Source organism: Arachis duranensis, chromosome 7, assembly GCF_000817695.3.
Source record: "Arachis duranensis cultivar V14167 chromosome 7, aradu.V14167.gnm2.J7QH, whole genome shotgun sequence".
Lineage (NCBI taxonomy): Eukaryota > Viridiplantae > Streptophyta > Magnoliopsida > Fabales > Fabaceae > Arachis > Arachis duranensis.
The window spans coordinates 2,476,771-2,496,786 of NC_029778.3; the positions used below are offsets into that span (position 1 = coordinate 2,476,771).

The window sequence follows — 20,016 nt, forward strand, 5'->3', positions numbered from 1 at the left end:
CGATATAAGATTTTTTTTTTTTTGGTCAAGTGAATTGGACAGCCCTCAATTCTAGGCATTACACTCATGTTTCACACACATACATCATACTCACACACACTATTATGGGTATCATGGGTTCTTAAACCAACAACCAGCCTCAGCTGAAATTTGAACCCGGGTGCAGCATTGTATGAGGCGGACAGGTATGCCAATTGTGCTGGGCCTCAGCTGCAAGATCTCAAATTATATGAACTTTTGTAAGTCGGGCTGAGGCCCATTAAGTCCGTTATACAATATTCATCGTTAGGTCCATATAGTTGGGTTTCTACTGACAAAGGAAAACAGCTTAGCAATACCAAAAAAAAAAAAAAAGAAAGCAGGTTTCTTTAGTAAAAGGGGTTTAAAGGAAATTACCAAAAAATAAGGCGTTTAAAGGCCCCCATTCCCATGACCAAAAAAAAAAGGCCCCATTCCAAAAAAGAGAAAAACCACGTATTAGGTAAATAAAAATGCTATAAATTAAGTTGGATTGGTTGAGTGGTCAATTCACTTGTCCGCCATTTAAGCAAGAGTAAGAGATTCGAATTCCATCTTGTGAATGCAGCAATCCTTGACCTATCGGGTTGGGGGATACCGTGGACAAAAAAAAAAAAAGCCATATCTAAACCAACTTGAGTTAATCAATAGTCAACTCACTTATTTACTAAAACAAATGTTGAAAATTCGAATTTCATCTTATGCATGCAACAACTTATATCCACGATGAATTAATTCTTAATCATATCTACATCAAATTTAGTAATCATATATATGTATTTGTATATAAATATATGTGTTATTTAATTTATTTTCAATATTATTTTATGTTTGATATACTAATAGCTAATTTTAGTTAATTGTAGTATACACTTAATGTGATTGTATCCTAAAAAACTTAGGATTTGCTATTCAAATCTTAAATCCCATATGACTGAAAAAAATATTAAATATAAATCAATCATATTGGGTATAATATTAAATTTGTATCAGTATAAAATACACAATTAAATATAAAATATATATTATAAATTAAAATACACATATTAATATACAAATACATATTAACTGATTTAGTGTTTAATTTTCTGTTTCACCATAACATTTTTTAATACCAAAATGGTAAAATCCATCCCTCGGTGTCACACAAATTTGTGATAAGTCTGAGAAGTAGGAAGTAGCCAACATTCAGGCGATGGGATTAACCACAATGCATAGAGGTTCATAGATTTTCAGCTTTATAATTTCCTTTTGCCATGTTCATGATGAATTAATTCATATCTGTATAAAGCACCACATGACCTTTCAATCTTTTAATTAATCAAATTTTAAATATATGGGATGAAAACCTGTCATATCAACTATTCTAACCCTGCACATTCCTGTTATTATTCAATCACCCGAAGATATCATAGGGGTAAAGGGTTTTCCAATTTTTGCCTTGATTGGATCGTTCTTATTTTCTAGGAAACGGACAAGGAAAAAGACATGAAGGATGTTCAAATTGCATCAACCACCAAGTGGGTCTTTGAATTCCGAATATCAAACATCATTCATGATTATGTATTGATGTTCATATTAACGTGTGGCTATTAGGCCTTATACTTCAAGTTGCAACAAAATGTAAACGTCTTCTAATAAAAAAAGAGTAGGACAAGTAGAAGGAACAAAAACTGAATGAAATGTATTCTATGATATCCATTAATTAAATAATAAATATAGATAGGAGATAATTACAAACAAATGATATTGGAGTCAACGAAACAGATAATCCTCCGAACTACTCATGAATATTTATTCATAAATACAAAGAAAAAATAACAAAGCTATCAAAGTAGTAACGCAAGTTTCTCAGCCACCAAAACCCAACGCTACCGTGGAAAAGAACAAGTGACCTACAAAAAATAAATGCCTAATAATAATAAATAATAATAATACTCCACACAAATCTAAATCTAATCATCTTAACCTAATAATCCAACTCCATTCTTCGTCTTCAGTATCCAGTGGGGAATTCACACTTCCCAAATCCTGAAACACATTCAAAACAGACACATTTTCAATAAGAATTACTCAAATAAACACAATTCATAGCTACATTCTAAAATCAATTTTCTTAGTACAAAACGAAAAACATGCACTATGAACAATTTCGGTTATTTTCTAACTAGAACACGTGAAAAATGAAGCAAGTACATGCATGCCGTAACAAAGATCATGGTAATTTAGCACTTACTAGGAGGTTGGGTAACAACATAAGCAGCACCGCCAAAATCGCACGTGCCAGAGCCACGTGACATCTTCTGATAGTAACTGTTAAAAGCATACGAAGCGTGCGCCTCCAACGTGTTAGGATCGTAACACGTGGCACCCTTCTGAATCGGAGCGCAATCAGCACCACCCTCTCCACAAGCATAATCAAGCGCCGCCTGAAGCTTCTCCGCCCCAGCACCACCGTTCGCCACACACCACGTGCCTCCCTTCGTCGGCACCAGACTCTTCCCGACCTCAGACGACGGCGCCGCCGCCACCTCCGCCACGGTAAGAGGAATATCATAAACCTTCTGCTCGGTTGGATAAAAAAGCCCGTAATTCCTCTCGGAAGTGGGCCCGGGCTTCTGGTTCTCGTTAAAAAGCGCGAATAGAAAAACGGTAAGTGGGTCATTGGGCCTTAAGGGGGTCCCACTCCCATTCAAAACACGCTTTACGAGATTTCCATTATACGACGCCGCATTGGCCTCACTCGCTCCAATCTCATTGGAATCCCCTTTGGAAGGCCAACCCGTTTCCGAAACGACAATCTTTACGTCGCCGTATTGGAGTGCTGACGTGGCAGCATTCACCGCATCGACTTGCGCGTCGAACAAACTGTTATACTTGAAACCGTTACCGGAATCAACCACCCCTGGATTGTTCTCGAAGAGCGCGTAACTGAGATTGATTTTATCGCTGTTAGCAGCGTACGCGAAGAAAGGGTACGCGTTCACCATTAAGTAGGATCCGGTTTTTCTGAGAAACTCGAGCATTGGTTTGATGACCGGTTCGACCAGGTCTGATTTGAACGAACCGGAGGAGGTAGGGTATGAGGAGGAGAGAGCGGAGAGTGCGATTGGGGATGAGATTTTGATGTCGTTATGGAGGTTGAGTTTCTTGAGGGAGTTGTAGACGTTGTTCATGGCGGGAACGAGGTAGTTGGTGGTGTTGTTAGGGTCCACGAAGACTTCGTTTCCGACGGCAATGGCTTCGATTTGTGTGGCGGGGTGGTAGGCTGAGATGTTGGCCTTCACCCAGTTATCGGCGAAGGACTGGTCTCCGGCGGCGGAGGAGAGAAGCTCGTTAGGCATGGCTACAACCACCTTGATTCCGGTGTTGGAAAGTGCGGAGAGGACGGTGGCGTCGGTGTCGTAGAGCTTGACACGTGTTATTCCCTGTGACTTGAGAAGCTGCACGACCTTGGAAGGCGGTGGTAGATCGTTGGCCACCCTGCCATAGTTGATTCCGATGGAGGGTGCAGCTTCCGAAGTGATTGAAAGAGTGAAGATTAATAATAATGAAAAAAAGAATGCAAGAGAATGAGCCATTGTAATTTGTAACTAACAAAAAAGAAGAGTGTGAGAGTAGCGGAAGTTATTATTTCGTAATGTGAGAGAAGCGTGTGTGAATTTATAGAGAGAGGAGGAGAGAAAAGACATTTCACTTTACGCTTTGAGGGACACGTGGAGCGTCTTTTACGGGGCACTAGTCTCATCGTGGCTCATAGGTCGCTCTTCATGGAGGAACTTCGTGGAGACGCAGACACTAGATGTTTGTTTGTATTACGCTCAAAGTTTACATAAAATTAATTTTGATGAACAATAAATTTTATAATGTTAAACGAAAAAATATTCTATAATTTTTTTAATATTACCCGTACTCTTTAATTTAGTATTATTTTGGACTATAAATTTTCATTATTTATGACTCTAGTTACTTATAATTAATTTTTTTTATTTATTTTGTCTTTTTTTATAAGATCATAATTTATATTATAAAATTTTGATAATAAATATAGTATATAATAATTACAATTATAAATTTTACAAAATCAACTTAAAAAAAGATTAATATAAAACAAAAATAGAGTACACCAAAGAATAAAAAAATGATACAAATAAGAAATAATAAAAATTTTATAAAACCAACAACATATATCATATGAAAAAAAATAAAATAAAAGGTAAATAAAATTCTTATGAATAAAATCAAATAAAAAATAAAAAAAATTATACACAACATAATACAATGCAGTAAAGGATAAAAAAAAGGAATTCATATGAACAAAAAATCATATAAAATAATAAAATATCTAAAAATTAGAACACTATAAAAAAATAACAACATTTGTCATATGAATAAAAGAAATACAATAAAATAAATAAAAAATTATATGAACCAAGTCGAACAAAAAATAAAAAAGATTTCATAAAAAATATACATATAAAAAAATATAGTAAATTATAAAAGAAATCTCATATAAAAACATAATATGAAACAAATTAAAATATTCACTTTACTAGTGAACGAAACAAATTTGAATCATTTTGACGAAAAAATTGGAACTAAGAATCATGTAGGAAGTACTACAAAGAACTACTGTGAATGATAGGATTAATAAAAAAGAAATAAATTTTTCATTTAATTTTCTAAACGTGTAACGCAAAAGCTACCAATTTTAACTTCTCTTGAACGTGAGTTTAAAGACCGAATTACTTCTGCGTTCAGAAGGATAAAAGTTGCCAAATATAAAAGTAAAATTTTAAAAAAATTATGTTAAAAAAGATAAAAATTGCCAAATATAAAAATAAAACTTTCAAAAAATTTAAACATATTTTTTTCTTTTTCAATACATTTGCCAAACACATCTTAAATCACACCGATTGAAAGCGCTAAAATATATGTTAAGATCTTATATATTCATATAGTATTTAAGTTTATTTTGTATTTATTTTATCATGATATTTTTCAATACGATTATTTTATATAACAAATTATCCGATAATGGAATACATTAAAATATGAATATGAATAGTAATAAAGAAATACTGGTATGTTGGTTGGCTTGACAAAGAAACAATGATGATATTGTAGACCCAATTAGGCCTGTGGTTTCAACAATAATTGTACTCATCACCAAATCTGAACGCTAGACTTTCTTTGTTTTCTTCTTTCTTAATCAAATAAAATAAAATAAAAAATAATTATTTTCTTGAAAACGAATATATATAGTCGGCACCACCATATATACTGTTGTTTTTGTCAAATGACAGTTACTTTAGGGTTTAGACCTTAGTTCATGTATGTGTTTGCCTATAATCGAATTAGTTCATCAACTATTTAATTCGTTGAACAAGTTAGAAACCAAAGTACATATTAGCTTGCCAATAACATGCTTAATTAATTAGTATATATTTGTATATATTAAGCACGGACACTTCGCTAAATTGTCGTATTCACGTGTCGAACACATTTTTATACACAATACTTATCGACACTCGTCTGACACAGGTGTCTGCTGTGTCCAAATCGTATCTTAATAAAAAAATAAAAAAATTTTTTCGAACATATTTGAATACACATAAATATCATCACGTGTCAGTCTTATTATTAAAATATATTTTTAAAATAAATTTAGATATAGTATATATTATTATTTATTATAACAAAAAATATTTTAAATATTTGATATAATTAAAATAAACATTAAAAATAATTAAAAAATTAATTTATATTTTAATATTAGTAAAATATCAAAATATCATTACGATTTATCTAAAAGATATTTTATATTTTATATGTGTGCGTATTCCCGTGTCTTATAAAATTTTAAAATTTGTATATCAACGTGTCTCATATCGTATCATGTTCCATGTCCGTATCAATGTTTGTGCATCATAAATTTGTATGTCCCTTTAATTTGTTATTTCTCTAAGTTTCTTGTTGGAAGTTTCTAAATTCAATTTCTCTTCTGTTAGAGAAAATAGAAAGCCATGTACGTAACTAAGAAACATTTATCATTTATTATTAGAAGTTTGCTGTGTTACTTCATACATATATACACACATTACTTGATCAGATCAAAACATACATGTGTTCCATATCTCAAAAAGGAAATAGCCCTGAAGAAAAATCAAGCTTAGCTTGCTGCATGCCCATTTATTTCATTCTTTAATCTATAAATCCTAAATTCTAACATTATTAGGTAGCCTAAAGTGCAACCACTTACTTAATTAACCAATTTTTTGTTCTTCATCGATCAAATGTTTTAAGAACTCTTTGAAATAAAGTTAAATTAGCTTAGGGAAGTGTTAGGTAAACAATGAATATCTTAAACAACATGAACGACCACCAATTAAATAAAAATATATTACACTTTTAAATTAATCATTTAAATTTTAATATTAAAATAATTATCCGTACACCTAATAAAATAAACATCTAATATATCTATTATTCATATTACTTAATATTTTTATTGTTTATATATACTTTTCCATTAGCTTAATGTTTACTCACGCATTTTTTTTTCTTTTCACCCAATTTTTTTTTGTACTCTCCTAAATTTATATAATGATTTGGCGAGCATGGTAAATATACCTTACTATAATTTGACTTTATTATTATTATTATTATTATTATTATTATTATTATTATTATTACACGATATAAAAATTTTTAAACGGATATGAAAGCTACTAGCTATCTACAAGTCTTTAAGAAAGGGAAATTCAATGATATAGGATCTCTCCTACAAATGTTTATGATTATTATCCAAAAATAATAATAAATTAATAAACGAGGAAAAGAATTTAAGTACGTTTCCTTAGCTTTTATGAATTATTATTGGATGGTCCATAAGTCAAATATGAAAACCTTAATAATCTGAAACCAAAGGTAGCCGCATAAGACTTAACTTATAGTATAGTTTTATCAATTGGCTGATTAGTTAACCATGATGAAGACGTGGGAGTGAGGCGGGGGCGGGGGCGGAGCTACATACTGGAAAAAGCAGGCAGTGGTCCCCTAATTTTAATTTTTTACATGTAAATTATATGTAAATTTCAGTTTAGTTTCTTCCAAAAATTTATTTTAATATTATTTTATTGTATAAATAATTTTAACCTTCTATAATATTTTTTCTAACTCCGCTCCTGGAGTGAGAGATGCATATGCAAGATGATGGAATGGATCACCAATCATTATATATCTTTGTTTAGAGAATTTTATATATATAACTTGGTGAAACTCAGGTCCAGTTGATTTTACGTGAAATTGATAACTGAAAGTCGTTAGATGATTTAATTGATTTGACTAAATTTTTATCTAACGGCTTTCGACTATCAACTTCACGTAAAATTGACTATACTTAAATTTTCATCGTATAACTATACGTGAATATGTGATGTTGATGCACTAGATTTTTAAGGTGGGTTGGTTCAATTTTCATTTTACTCCACTTGTTTTAGCATACATATGTGTTAAGATGTATAAAGAACATTAATATTAATTATTTTTTATTATAAAATTATTTTTATTTTTTGAAAAATTCAGAGTTTAGGGTTAGAACATAGGAGTTTAACTTTAACGTTAAATTTAAAATTTAAAATTTAAAATATCTAATTATTGTTAGTTAAAAAAAGAAAGTTTATTAATTGAATTAGGGCAAGGTAAAAGTTCTTCTAGGATAAAGAAGAAATGTTTAATGGATCTCATGCATAAGAATATTGTCTATATAAGAAGAAAATGATCACTACTTTAGACTAATATCTCTCAGTTAGATAAAATGAAACTATTTACATTAGTTAGGTTTTTCCAAATGTGGTGAAACAAAGCATGGTGAAAATCACTTTTTGTCTCGTGATCATGGTGGTAATTCCCCTTCCTTACACCAAATTATTTGATCCTATCCAAAAAATTAGGCTAATCTTTATTTAGATAATGGATAATTCATCATCTAGAAGCAAAGCAATAAAGAAATCACGATATATAATGGTTTACTTCGAAATTGTTTATATATTAAACTTTGGACATTAGAGAAGAACTATTTTATTTATTTATATCGCTCAAGTTGAAAATTATTCAATGATGGGGAGATTTAATTTTTCCACTATAAGAGACGTATGTCTTATTACACATGATTGTATAAGACAGAAAACCCAAGTTGGTCCTATTTGTGTTTCTAAATTATTTCTTTTTGTTCTTTTTCTTTTAATATCAATATATCATGTAAAGGTTTACATCAGCCAAGGAGATTAAATTAGTGTTAATTATCCGATTTAGTCACTATAATTTAATTTTAATTGAAGATCACTTCGAATAAAACTGACTTTATTTAATGATATTGTTATAAATTAGTGACGGTTTTATAGTTTAAATATTATCGTAAACAATTTAGTGACGAGCTCGCTGATGGTCGCCTAAAATTATCAGTAAATTCATTGATGAGGTTTAAATTAGCAACGCTTTTTTAATCGGCATAAAAAAAATTATCGTGGCTAAACAATAAAAATAACTGTATCGAAAAATGTTGTTTTATCATAGGATAAAATATTCACTTAAATTAATTTTGCAGATATCATATTCTATATTATTAATCGCCAAAATATACCTTATTCACAAAAAAATATAGCAGGTCTAATTACAAGTTTATGTTGTGTTCAATTAGTTACTATTATTTTTAAGAACACATTAATAAAAATGGATCTTATTAATTTTATTTAAGATATATAAAACTGTTTAATTTATAACTTTCAGAAACTTTATTTCATGTGATTATTTTAAAAAATATGTTAAATTAAACTTACTTACACACAAAATAATTTGGTGAAAATTAAGGTGAAATCGACTTCAGGTGAAGTTTATATCTGAGAGTCGTTAGATGAAAATTTAGTCAAATCAATCAACTCATCTAACGGCTCTCAGGTATCAACTTCACGTGAAATTAATTGTATCTGAGTTTCCACCAAATTGTTTAAAAACTAAATGTTACACTTCCTGCTCCACAAAAAGTAAAACTCATTAGGCCTCACATCATGACAAAGTGCATGACATTCTTGTATGCCACACAAAGTGATGAAATTAAAATCTTACTTGAAATACAACCAACCAACATTATTACCACTAACAATGCAATCATGCATGTGCATGAGAAAGAGTATTTATACTAGTTTATTTATTTATTAAATAGAAGGGGGGTCCTTTGGCTAATTAAAAATACTTGAGGATGAAGATAGTAATTAATTAATTATTTATATAAAAATGTACTACTTTTACTACTTGTCTTTTGAAGCCTGTCAAATTCAAGATATTTGTGAAAGAAAACAACAATGGTAACCAATGGGTTTGAATTAAGTAAAGAAAGTGGGTTGGTTGGGAATCATTTTCTTTGGTTTTATTTGTTTGGACTTCATCTGATTTCAATTTCAACGCCACAAATAATGAAAATCTCAATGCATTGGTCGGCAAAGTTTTTATCACCATACACGTACTACCATTTCAATAGATTTGTTATTGTTAAAGCTGCGCTTATTGAATAGTGTTGGACTACTAGCTAGTAGTAGGAATTTAATTTTTTAGAATAAATAAATAAAAATACACATATAAAAAAGTCTAAAATGAATAAAATATACATTAAAATATATTTAAATTTTTTTTTGAATAAAAATACATCTCAGGTTTTATATATTTACTACGAACATGATATTTTTGTCTATTAAAATCAATTTTTAAATTATATTTTTAGTATTTATAAATTTTAGTGTGTATTTTTAGTCATAATAAATTTATTTTATATGTATTTTTTTATCTATTTACTCATCTAAATTTAATAAGCAGGAGCAGAACTATAGAAGTGAGCTAGAGAGCTAGACTTACTCCAATTAGGTAATATCAATGTTATGTCATAATTTATTATTTTCTACTAATATTTAGTACATTTTAAATTAAAATTTTTAAATTTTAAATTCTAATTGTATAAAATCAAGATGTTAATTTAAAATATTAATTAATATTAATAAAAATATTAATCCTCTAACATTTCTGATGTTAAAATTCGAGTTACAAAAATTGAATTTGATTCAGTATTGAAGTTTACTATTTAATTATTAAAAATTAAATTTAATTGTAAAATTAATTTGACTCATTAACAAAAAAAATTCGAGTAGTGTTAGATTAGTAGTGGTGATTAATTTTCTAGGCTTAATAGATATGTAATAAGACCGCTAAAAGTAAATAGAACTAAAATATTAAATAGATACATATTTTTTTATATAATAAAAATTTACTTCTCTTTATACAATAAGGTAAACATAAAGAACTGTACACCCAAATTTTTTTCAAAACATAACAAACTTTTCTTAAGAATATTTTTTAAACACTTTTAATTTATTTAATAATATGTAACAACCATATTAACTTTATACTAAAATTAATTATTAAAATTTGTTATTAATATAAAATATATATTAAAAATAAAGTAAATAATATATGTATTTATATATAAATATATGATGACCGATTTTAGTTGCTGATTTTAATGCATAAATAATATTTTTGAATACTTAGATATAAAAAAATTAAGTTTGATAATAATAATAATAATAATAATAATAATAATAATAATAATAATAATAATAATAATAATAATAATAATAATAATAGTGCGTTTGGTACACTCCTTTCAATTCATAGGATGATAGGAACACGCTACCGTGTTTTTGTTAAACGGTGAATACTGGTAGGATTTTGATAGAAAATCATCTACTCCTAACGTTATTTGTCACCTAAATATTTCAACTTTTGTTTTCATAGAATTAACTTCGATATAACGTTAGAGTATTGACTTTTTTTTTTTCTTTTTCAAGGTTGTTTCCGAACAAATATCAACCTCATAGAGTTGTAAAGTTCAAAGTATCTTCAAGTAAATATAAGCTTCTTGTAAATTACAAATCTATCACATGTAGGTTCTCGTGCACATCACAAACATTTTACTTTACGTATTTGTAGTTGTAGTTGAAGTGGAAAATGTGGCTCAAGTTTGTTTCTTTATTTTTAGTATTAATTTGGGTCATAGAGTGCCAATTGGGTAGGTCTATCTAGCTATATATACCTCTCAAAATTATATAAAAAAAATCAGTCATTAAATTATTTATCATACATATTTGTGTATATTTAATATATATTTAGTATTTTAATATAGGTTTAATTATTTTTGTTAGTTCCTATAGTTTTATCAAATTTTTAATTGAGTTTCTATACTGTTTGAATTTTGTAATTAAGTCCTTTTTAATATAAAATATTAGAGTTAACTGAATATTTTTTTGTAAATTGAAGGTATTTATAATTAAAACTTAATTAAATCGTTCATCACATGTATTTTGATAAAAATATTATATTAATTTAATATTTTTAACATGAAAGGGACGTAATTACAAAATTAAAAGCAATATAGGAACTCAATTGAAAGAAAAAAAGTATAGGGACTTAATTAAAAATTTAATAAAATTATAGAGATCAATAGAATAATTAAACTTTTAATATATTTTATTCTTATTTAATTACTGATTTTTTTAACAAAAATAACATAATATAGTTGATGCATCTCTGAAGTTGATCGAATGGTTAGTTTACTCATTTGTTTAAGCTAATATCTAATGAAGTTTGAATTCCGCTTTGTGTATGCAACAATTCATTAGTTACTAACAGACCTTTAAATAAAAATTAAATCAGTAACGAATTGATCTTTAGCCTATCAGACTCGAAAATCCGTAAACAAAAAAAAAAGTTGATGCATCCCTGTTTTTCCAAAGATTTTGACAAAGGAGATATCTTATTTTGGATATATCTCTAGTGCCCAAATTGGGTGGAAATGATTATAGCAAGTTGACGTGTTATATTTCATTTTCTCTCTTCTTCTTCCACCTAAGCTTATAGACTTGTAGTTCGTTATATCTGCAATAATGCCAAACTACATACAAGCTCAACATAAATGTGGAAACATAACAAGAATGAAACTAACACCACAAGGTTGTTTCTTAAAGAATGAAATCACAACATATTGTTCACCTATATATGTCAAATTAGAAGGAGAATACACAATCTTATAAATATACTAAAACAAGAACATCATATGTGGTAGTTATATGCTTTAGAATAAATTAAACCCTACTAAAGTAACGTTACCTGAGAAGTAAGGATAAGAGAGTTAACCTTATAGAGCCTTTATGTGTTTAATTAATTGCTATGCCACAAAAATGTGTAAAAATATGTTTGTTATTTTTGTGTTTTTGGGTTAGGATTGGAGAGAGGCAAAACTGGAAGAAAAAAAAAAATTGACTAATCATTAACTAAGAATTAAGAATCGGGTTAGAATTGGAATGTTTTTAAAATATTAGAGATAAAATTAAAATAAATTAAAATATTAAACATTAAGATGTTTCTAAAATTTTTAAAAAATATTAGAGATAAAAAATATATTTTATATTTACATTCTTTTTATTTTTGTTAGTTTATTTGTTTATTTTTGGCTTTCATTGAACTATGATATTCTGACTCTATTATTAGAAACTTGATTATTAACAAAACAATTATACTAGGTGTACATTAAAATCAATCATTAATATAAAATATATATTACAATATAAAATAAAAATTGAAAATATATTAAAAAATATATATTTATAAACAAATTTATGATAACTGATTTTGATATATACATTGTATAAGAATTGTTTCTATTATATAGAATTAGATGTTTGCCTACATTATTTTTGGTCAAGCTAGTTATGGATTGGAACAATCTAAGGTTGGCCAAACAGTTATTGGGCTTATAGGCCCAATATGACAAAGACCTTTCAAAGCAAGAACGAGAAAGTGGTTGAGCTGGCCCAATTAACCCATAACACTAAATTGACCAAAAAAAAAAAAAAGAAGAGTTCAAGTATGACAAGGAAATAGAGAAAGACAGAGAGATATTTTGGTCCGTAAGATCCAAGTGTACCAACCAAAATCAGAACCGTCCATTTTCTTCTCTCTTGTGACTCTGACGCCACTTTATTATAACACTATTTATATTTACTTTCACTCTAGAATAGTTTTTGGTTCTTATTCTCTGTTTTCATTCACAGTCGCACACGGTGGTTTTGAGTGGTAGTTCACGGCGGGGAAAAATTCAAAAGAGTGAGTTTCTGTTTTCGGTTCGAGAAATTGAGAAGAAGATGTCGGGCGTGACGAACGAGGAAGACAAGAAGCCAACGGAGCAAGGTGGAGCTCACATCAACCTCAAGGTCAAGGGTCAGGTTCGTAATTTTCATTCTCCTCTTCGATTCCAGATCCATTTGTTGTTGTTGCTGTTGCTTTTTCTTTTGCATTATTTCAAAGTTTAGTTTCGGGTTTTTTTTGTTGAAACATTGTTTTAGGGTTTTGAGCTCATGGTTTAATTTAAAATTTGTTTAAATTTTCTGGATTTGTTTGAAGTTTATGGCGGCTGATGAGCTGTTACGTGATCAAATTTGTGCTGATGTTTTGTTTTATTGTTGTAAATTTGAGATTTTTTAACATGCAAGTGAAAGTAGAAGCTGATGAATTTAAAATTTAAAAATTCGTATACAATGTTTATGAACTGATCAGGTTTTAAATTTAAGTTTTTTATTTTTAAATAGAAGATGTTTGAATTTGTGTGCTTTTTTATGCAACTTCAACTAAATAGTTGTTTCTATGGGTGGTTAACTTTTCTAAGTAACTGCATGTTTGAATTTCTGTGTAGAAAAGCTCTGGATCATGGTTGTGGCCAAAGCTTTTCCCTATTGCTTTTTCTCAAACCCTAGTTTTGGAGTTGCAAACAGAAAATCCAAACATGTTAAGGTAGATAATGGAAAGTTACAGATAGTTAAGATAAGAATTCTCAAATGGAAACTTTGCTAAGCTGCATCAAGGGCTAGGGTTGTTAATAACATTGTTTTAACTTTGAAAAAGATTCATTTAAACCTCTTTGTTTGGTGCAAATTGTGAATATCAGTATGGATCTTGTGTACTTCTTTTTGTATGTTTTTGTTGTGGTCTTCAGAATCTAGGTGCTCGATTGCCAAGCCTCTGTTAATTGCATATTTTGATAATATGCATAGTAGCTAAATTTTATACCCATGGCTCATAAGGTTTATCTATATCCAGATTCTGATATCTTATTATCTAGGCTTGTCAAAATGTTTTCACTATGTGATGAGATAATAAAATTAGAGATGTGAAACAACTTGAATAACATTGAGATGATCTTGGATGTTGTAGGATGGGAATGAAGTGTTCTTCAGGATCAAGAGAAGCACTCAACTGAAAAAGCTGATGAATGCATACTGTGACAGACAGTCGGTGGATTTCAACTCCATTGCTTTCCTGTTCGATGGCCGTCGCCTCCGATCTGATCAGACTCCAGACGAGGTATGTATTTGCTATTATATGTTATATGAATTCAGCTTAGGTTCTGATATGTGTTTAATTGGATCAATCACTTATGGCTCTACATGAATGTTTCTACCGCAGCTCGAAATGGAGGATGGGGACGAAATAGATGCCATGCTTCATCAGACAGGAGGTGCAGCTGTCTGAATGATGCAGCGTGCACGGCAGTCGTGTTTTCGACATCCTCGGGAGTAGAATTAGGTTAATTAACTAGTAGTGATGCCTGAGAAGCATCTTCTATATCAGCTACTTATTATACTGCAGTTTCTGGCTGACTTGATATGCTAATCGTTTGCTTTTGTTCACAAGAGTGAGAGTATTGCCCTTTACTTATTAAGAAAGCTTATAACCAATATACGAGTGTTTTAAATTCACTATCTTAAATAATCTACGATACCATGTATTATTTTATGATATTGTGGCTGGTTTGCTTGCTTCCCATATCCTCAAGAAAGTGATCTCAAATGGAACCCAGATGGATATGTGAATGACCTAATGGCCATGTCAATGATAGTGTGCCGGTATTCAGCTTAGACCTAGAAATGCCCTGTGCTGCCACCTGCCGATATACAGCTTAGACCTAGAAATGCCTTGCGCCGCCGGCGACTGGTGTTGGGGAATGAAGACGGAGGAAAGCTAAGTTCGGCTGCCATTACCTCAGCCGCATCACTTCCTCTGATCACCATGAGATGGCATGGATCACAACTACCTTCCATTTCACACGCCGTGTGTTCGATCAGAAGTTGAGAGAGGAGGTTTCTTTAACTGAGGGGAGGGATCTGTAGCTTTGATTGTGAGTGTGAGCGTAAGGCTGAGAGAAGAAAACAACGTGGATGGGGGCTCTTATGAAAATCGATTAATTTATGTAGTTTTGAAATGGTATGGTTCGCTTTGGATTGTGTATGAAAAATAAAAATTACTTAGAAAAGATGAGTAATTCTTTCATTTTAAACAGAGGATACTGATAATTAGTATAGATTATTCGCACATTGGGCTAGTTTTTTTTTGTTTTTTTGCCGCTTTGAACTATAAGGGCTTTCTTATCTAAAACATGTAGCTTACAAGCATATTGGTTCTCCGATAGCATTATATAATACAGTACTTTTTGAAGACCATTATGGACGAATATTAAAAACTCAACATGGTATCCTGTTAAAAAAAACTTGACTCATCAAGGTTCAGAGTCTACAAGCGAGCATTCAATAATAAACAAATTTTCTCATATTATATTTTAGGAAAAATTATATTCGGTCGCCTAAATATTCAGATATTGCAAATTAATCTCTAAACTCTCTCGAAATGTATAAAGGGTTAGATTAATATTTAATACAATGTTTTTGAATTTAACTTTAATGTATTAACAGTCTAAAATATTTTATAATATTGTCTAATTATATCCATTTTTGTAGATAACCGTGTAGTCAAAATAAAGAGTGATTATTTTTGCTAATCCGACTATATATAATTGGATATAAGTATAAAATTATTTTATAAATTATATTGACAGTCCATCAAAATAATTTTTTTTATGTATGAAAAAAAGAGTAGTTATATACGGCATAATTACCTTAGAAAGCTAAAGAAGTCTCATTCAACCAACCAATCCATATTTCAATTTCATATATATGCATGGGCAATCACAACAGCCCCATGACCCCCTCAACCTTCTTCAAAAAATTCTCTCCCCAATAAATACATAAATTTATTTAAGACTTTACCGTTTACAATCGCCCATACCAAACACACCGTATATATCCCACATAAAAGAGTAGTAACACAAAACAGGGAGAAACATAGAAACAGAGAAAAGAAGAAGAAAAAAACATGAAGAAGAAAAGATGCTGTCTAAGAAAAGAATGCATTGCTTCGTTCCTAATAATATTGATGAAGACAACATTCTTCTTCCCTTGTGAGGCATTCAACTATGGCGAAGCCTTGTCAAAGAGCCTTCTCTACTTCGAGTCACAGCGTTCAGGTCGCTTACCTTACAATCAAAGGGTCACTTGGCGCCACCATTCTGGTCTCACCGATGGTCTTGAACAAGGGGTATGCATATTAAACATCACATTCAATTCTCATTCTCCGACATGTTCTTATGTTTTTTATTTTGTAGGTGGACTTAGTTGGAGGATACTATGATGCTGGGGATAATGTTAAATTTGGGTTACCCATGGCTTTCACCGTCACAATGCTCTCATGGGGTGCCATTGAATACGGCGAACAGCTCGCCGGTGCCGGAGAGTATGTTCACGCGCTTGAAGCCATCAAGTGGGGGACTGATTATTTCATCAAGGCTCATACTCACCCAAATGTGCTCTGGGTTGAGGTAATATGAATCTTCATCAATCTCAATTCACATGATTCCATTGAAACTAAGGGCGATTTTGGTTTGTATTTTTAGTTTCTGTTTTCGTTCCGAGTGTTTTTTAATTTTTGGATTTTGTGAAAAAAACAGTCACGGAAAAAAAAATTCGTTGAAAACTCAGGTGAAGTCGACTTCATGTGAAGTTGATAGTTGAAGGTCGTTAGATGAAAATTTAGTCAAATTAGTCAAATTATCTAACGACTCTTAACTATCAACTTCACGTGAAGTTGACTGCACCTAAATTTTCAACAAGATTTTATCATCTTTATAGTTTTTATTTTTTTTTCAAAATTCAAAATACTAAAAAATACTGAAAATAAAAAAGTATCCTAATTTTTTCTATTGTAATCAAAATTGGTCATCACACGCGCCGTCGTTGAGAGTGGGATAATTCTTCCAAGTTCACAGTGGGAAATAGATTCAAATATCGGAAGAATCAACGGCTTCATCATGAGCTTGTCTGCAGTATACTCCTACTCGCCGTGACTGGCGCGTGTGACTAAATTGCTTTTCTTTTCTTTTTTTTTCTTCATTAATATTAATATGATAATAACCGCCGTTAATTTTGAGTTTCATGTAGCTAAGGTGTGAAGCTATATTTAATTGCTGCTGTGAATTATAAAGTTTCAATTTTTCAGGTGGGTGATGGAGACACGGATCACTATTGTTGGCAGCGGCCGGAGGACATGACAACATCTCGGCGAGCTTACAAGGTTGATGCAAACAACCCCGGCTCGGATGTTGCCGGCGAAACAGCGGCGGCATTGGCGGCGGCTTCCATTGTGTTTAGGAGAACAAACCCACACTATTCTCAACTACTTTTGCATCATGCAAAACAGGTATGTTAGTTAGCTATAACCAAGTTACAATTATTACATAGAACTACTATTCAAATCCCATAGATGGATTAGCTAATAGAAAAGTTATTTTAAAATCTAATCATGGTTAGTTGGTTTTAACATGTCACACACACATTATTACGAAAAATGATAAATATATTCATTATATAAAATAAGAAAAGTATATGTAGACAATAAAAATACTAAACTATGTGAATAATGGATATATTAGATGTTTAATTCACTAGGTATACGGATGGTTATTCTAATATTAAAATTTATATGGACAATTTGGAGATGTAGTGTGTTTTTACTTTATTGGCCTCATTTTAAAACTCGTTATTCACAAAAATTATTGTCTACCTAACAAAGTCTAAATAAAATAACTATTTAAGTTTAATTTTAATACACTGCGTATATAATATTATAATTTTACATGAACATCCAACTAAATTTATACATTTAGATGACTTTGTTTTATTAGAAAAAGTAGAGCGACAAATAAACTCGAGAGAATTTACCATTTTGATAGAATAGTAGTTTAAACTAAGACTTTTACTCTAATTATATAGACTAATTTAAAGATAAAGTATCTATATTTATTATCTTAAATAATTTTATTATTTACTTTTTGAAAGACTAATCTGTCCAACATATAAATTCTCATAAATTTATTTGTCATTTTATTCTATTAGAAATATACGATTGATTGTGTGTAAAGAATTAAAATGAAATTCATAAAATAAAATGTAAACTTATCCAAAATGAAAATCAAAGAGTAAGTACAAAAAGTTAGTGAAAGAAATATTTTTGTACTTATATTGAATGGATTGTGTTTTGCAGTTGTTTGAGTTTGGTGAGAAGTACAAGGGGAAATATGATGAGAGTGTTGGAGTGGCAAAAAGGTATTATGCTTCAGTTAGTGGGTACATGGATGAGTTGCTTTGGGCAGCAATTTGGCTATATAGGGCCACACAAAAGGAACAATATTTGATGTATTTCTTGGAGAATGCTAAACACTTTGGTGGGACCACTTGGTTCATCACTGAATTCAGCTGGGATGTTAAGTATGCTGGTCTTCAAGCCATTGCTTCCATGGTAACTACTAACTAACAAACATCTCTTCAAATGTTCAGTTTAATAAAACAAGCCATTTGCTATCTTAAAAATCGTATTTGATAGAAGAGATATTAACAGAAATAATGTGTCAAAGGAATGAATTAATATATTTTGTATCCATTTTGACAGGAAGAACACATAAATACTAACAAGAAATACAAATTTTTTATTATTTTTGTTAATTTTTTATAATTATATTTTTATTATTATATTTTTTGTCTCAAATTTTTTGAATGAAAAAAATGATAATAAATTAAATTTTTATAATTTATTTTAGTTTATCACCAAATAAAATACAAAAACACAAAATTTTATGTCTCTATATTTTATATTTTGTCTTTAATATCTTGTCCTGTCCTTAAAAATAAACGCAGTTTTAGTATTTACTTTTTTCCCTTTATCATACTAACATTTTTTTTTAAACAAAATTGGCAGCTCTTAATGGAAGAAAAGCATAAGAAACATGAATTGATACTCAAAGAGTATCGATCAAAGGTAGAGCACTACCTTTGTGCATGTCTTGGTCTCAACCAAGACAACAACACTAACGCAGATCGCACCCCAGGCGGTCTACTATACGTCCGCCAATGGAACAACATGCAGTACGTATCGACGGCCTCATTTCTTCTAACGGTTTACTCTGATCATCTTCTAGCCGTAGATCAAAAGCTGACGTGTCCAAAAGGAGTAGTGGGTCCCAACAATCTCTTAACATTTGCAAAATCACAAGTTGATTACATCTTGGGTTCGAATCCAACGGGTATGAGCTACTTGGTAGGATACGGTACAAGTTTTCCAATGAGGGTGCACCATAGGGGTGCATCCATTGAATCATATAGAGGGAACAAGGGTTTTATAGGGTGCACTCAAGGGTATGATAATTGGTATGGAAGGCATGATCCTAACCCTAACATTCTTGTTGGGGCCCTTGTTGGAGGCCCAGATATCAAAGACAATTTCAAAGATGAGAGATCAAATTACATTCAAACTGAGGCATGTACCTATAACACTGCACCACTAGTAGGGGTTTTTGCAAGGTTCCATGTATCACAAACTCATTTTCATCACAATTACAATGATACCTTTCTGGTAGCTTCTAGTTAAAATTAGTTATTGTTATACTCATTTTATATCGTATACTAGATCAACTTATTCTACCAAATGAGTCTAGGTGAAAAAAGTGTAAAT

General features: G+C 30.4%; 3 protein-coding genes across 3 annotated transcripts; 2 read left to right on the forward strand and 1 right to left on the reverse strand.

The window, feature by feature from the left end:
* Window positions 1-1,692: 1,692 nt before the first annotated feature.
* LOC107496355 (glucan endo-1,3-beta-glucosidase 7) lies at window positions 1,693-3,653 on the reverse strand. Its single transcript, XM_016117588.3, has 2 exons — window positions 2,255-3,653; window positions 1,693-2,049 (listed from the first exon to the last, which is right to left on the reverse strand). The coding sequence occupies exons 1-2, from the start codon at window positions 3,597-3,599 to the stop codon at window positions 2,015-2,017; spliced, it is 1,380 nt and encodes a 459-aa protein (XP_015973074.1). The 5' UTR covers window positions 3,600-3,653; the 3' UTR covers window positions 1,693-2,014.
* A 9,482-nt stretch (window positions 3,654-13,135) lies between these two features.
* Window positions 13,136-14,940, forward strand: LOC107496371 (small ubiquitin-related modifier 2). The gene is made up of 3 exons (XM_016117616.3): window positions 13,136-13,349; window positions 14,335-14,484; window positions 14,587-14,940. The coding sequence occupies exons 1-3, from the start codon at window positions 13,269-13,271 to the stop codon at window positions 14,650-14,652; spliced, it is 297 nt and encodes a 98-aa protein (XP_015973102.1). The 5' UTR covers window positions 13,136-13,268; the 3' UTR covers window positions 14,653-14,940.
* A 1,234-nt stretch (window positions 14,941-16,174) lies between these two features.
* Window positions 16,175-19,944, forward strand: LOC107496320 (endoglucanase 11-like). The gene is made up of 5 exons (XM_016117549.3): window positions 16,175-16,551; window positions 16,619-16,831; window positions 17,509-17,709; window positions 18,553-18,807; window positions 19,264-19,944. The coding sequence occupies exons 1-5, from the start codon at window positions 16,330-16,332 to the stop codon at window positions 19,930-19,932; spliced, it is 1,560 nt and encodes a 519-aa protein (XP_015973035.1). The 5' UTR covers window positions 16,175-16,329; the 3' UTR covers window positions 19,933-19,944.
* Window positions 19,945-20,016: the final 72 nt, after the last annotated feature.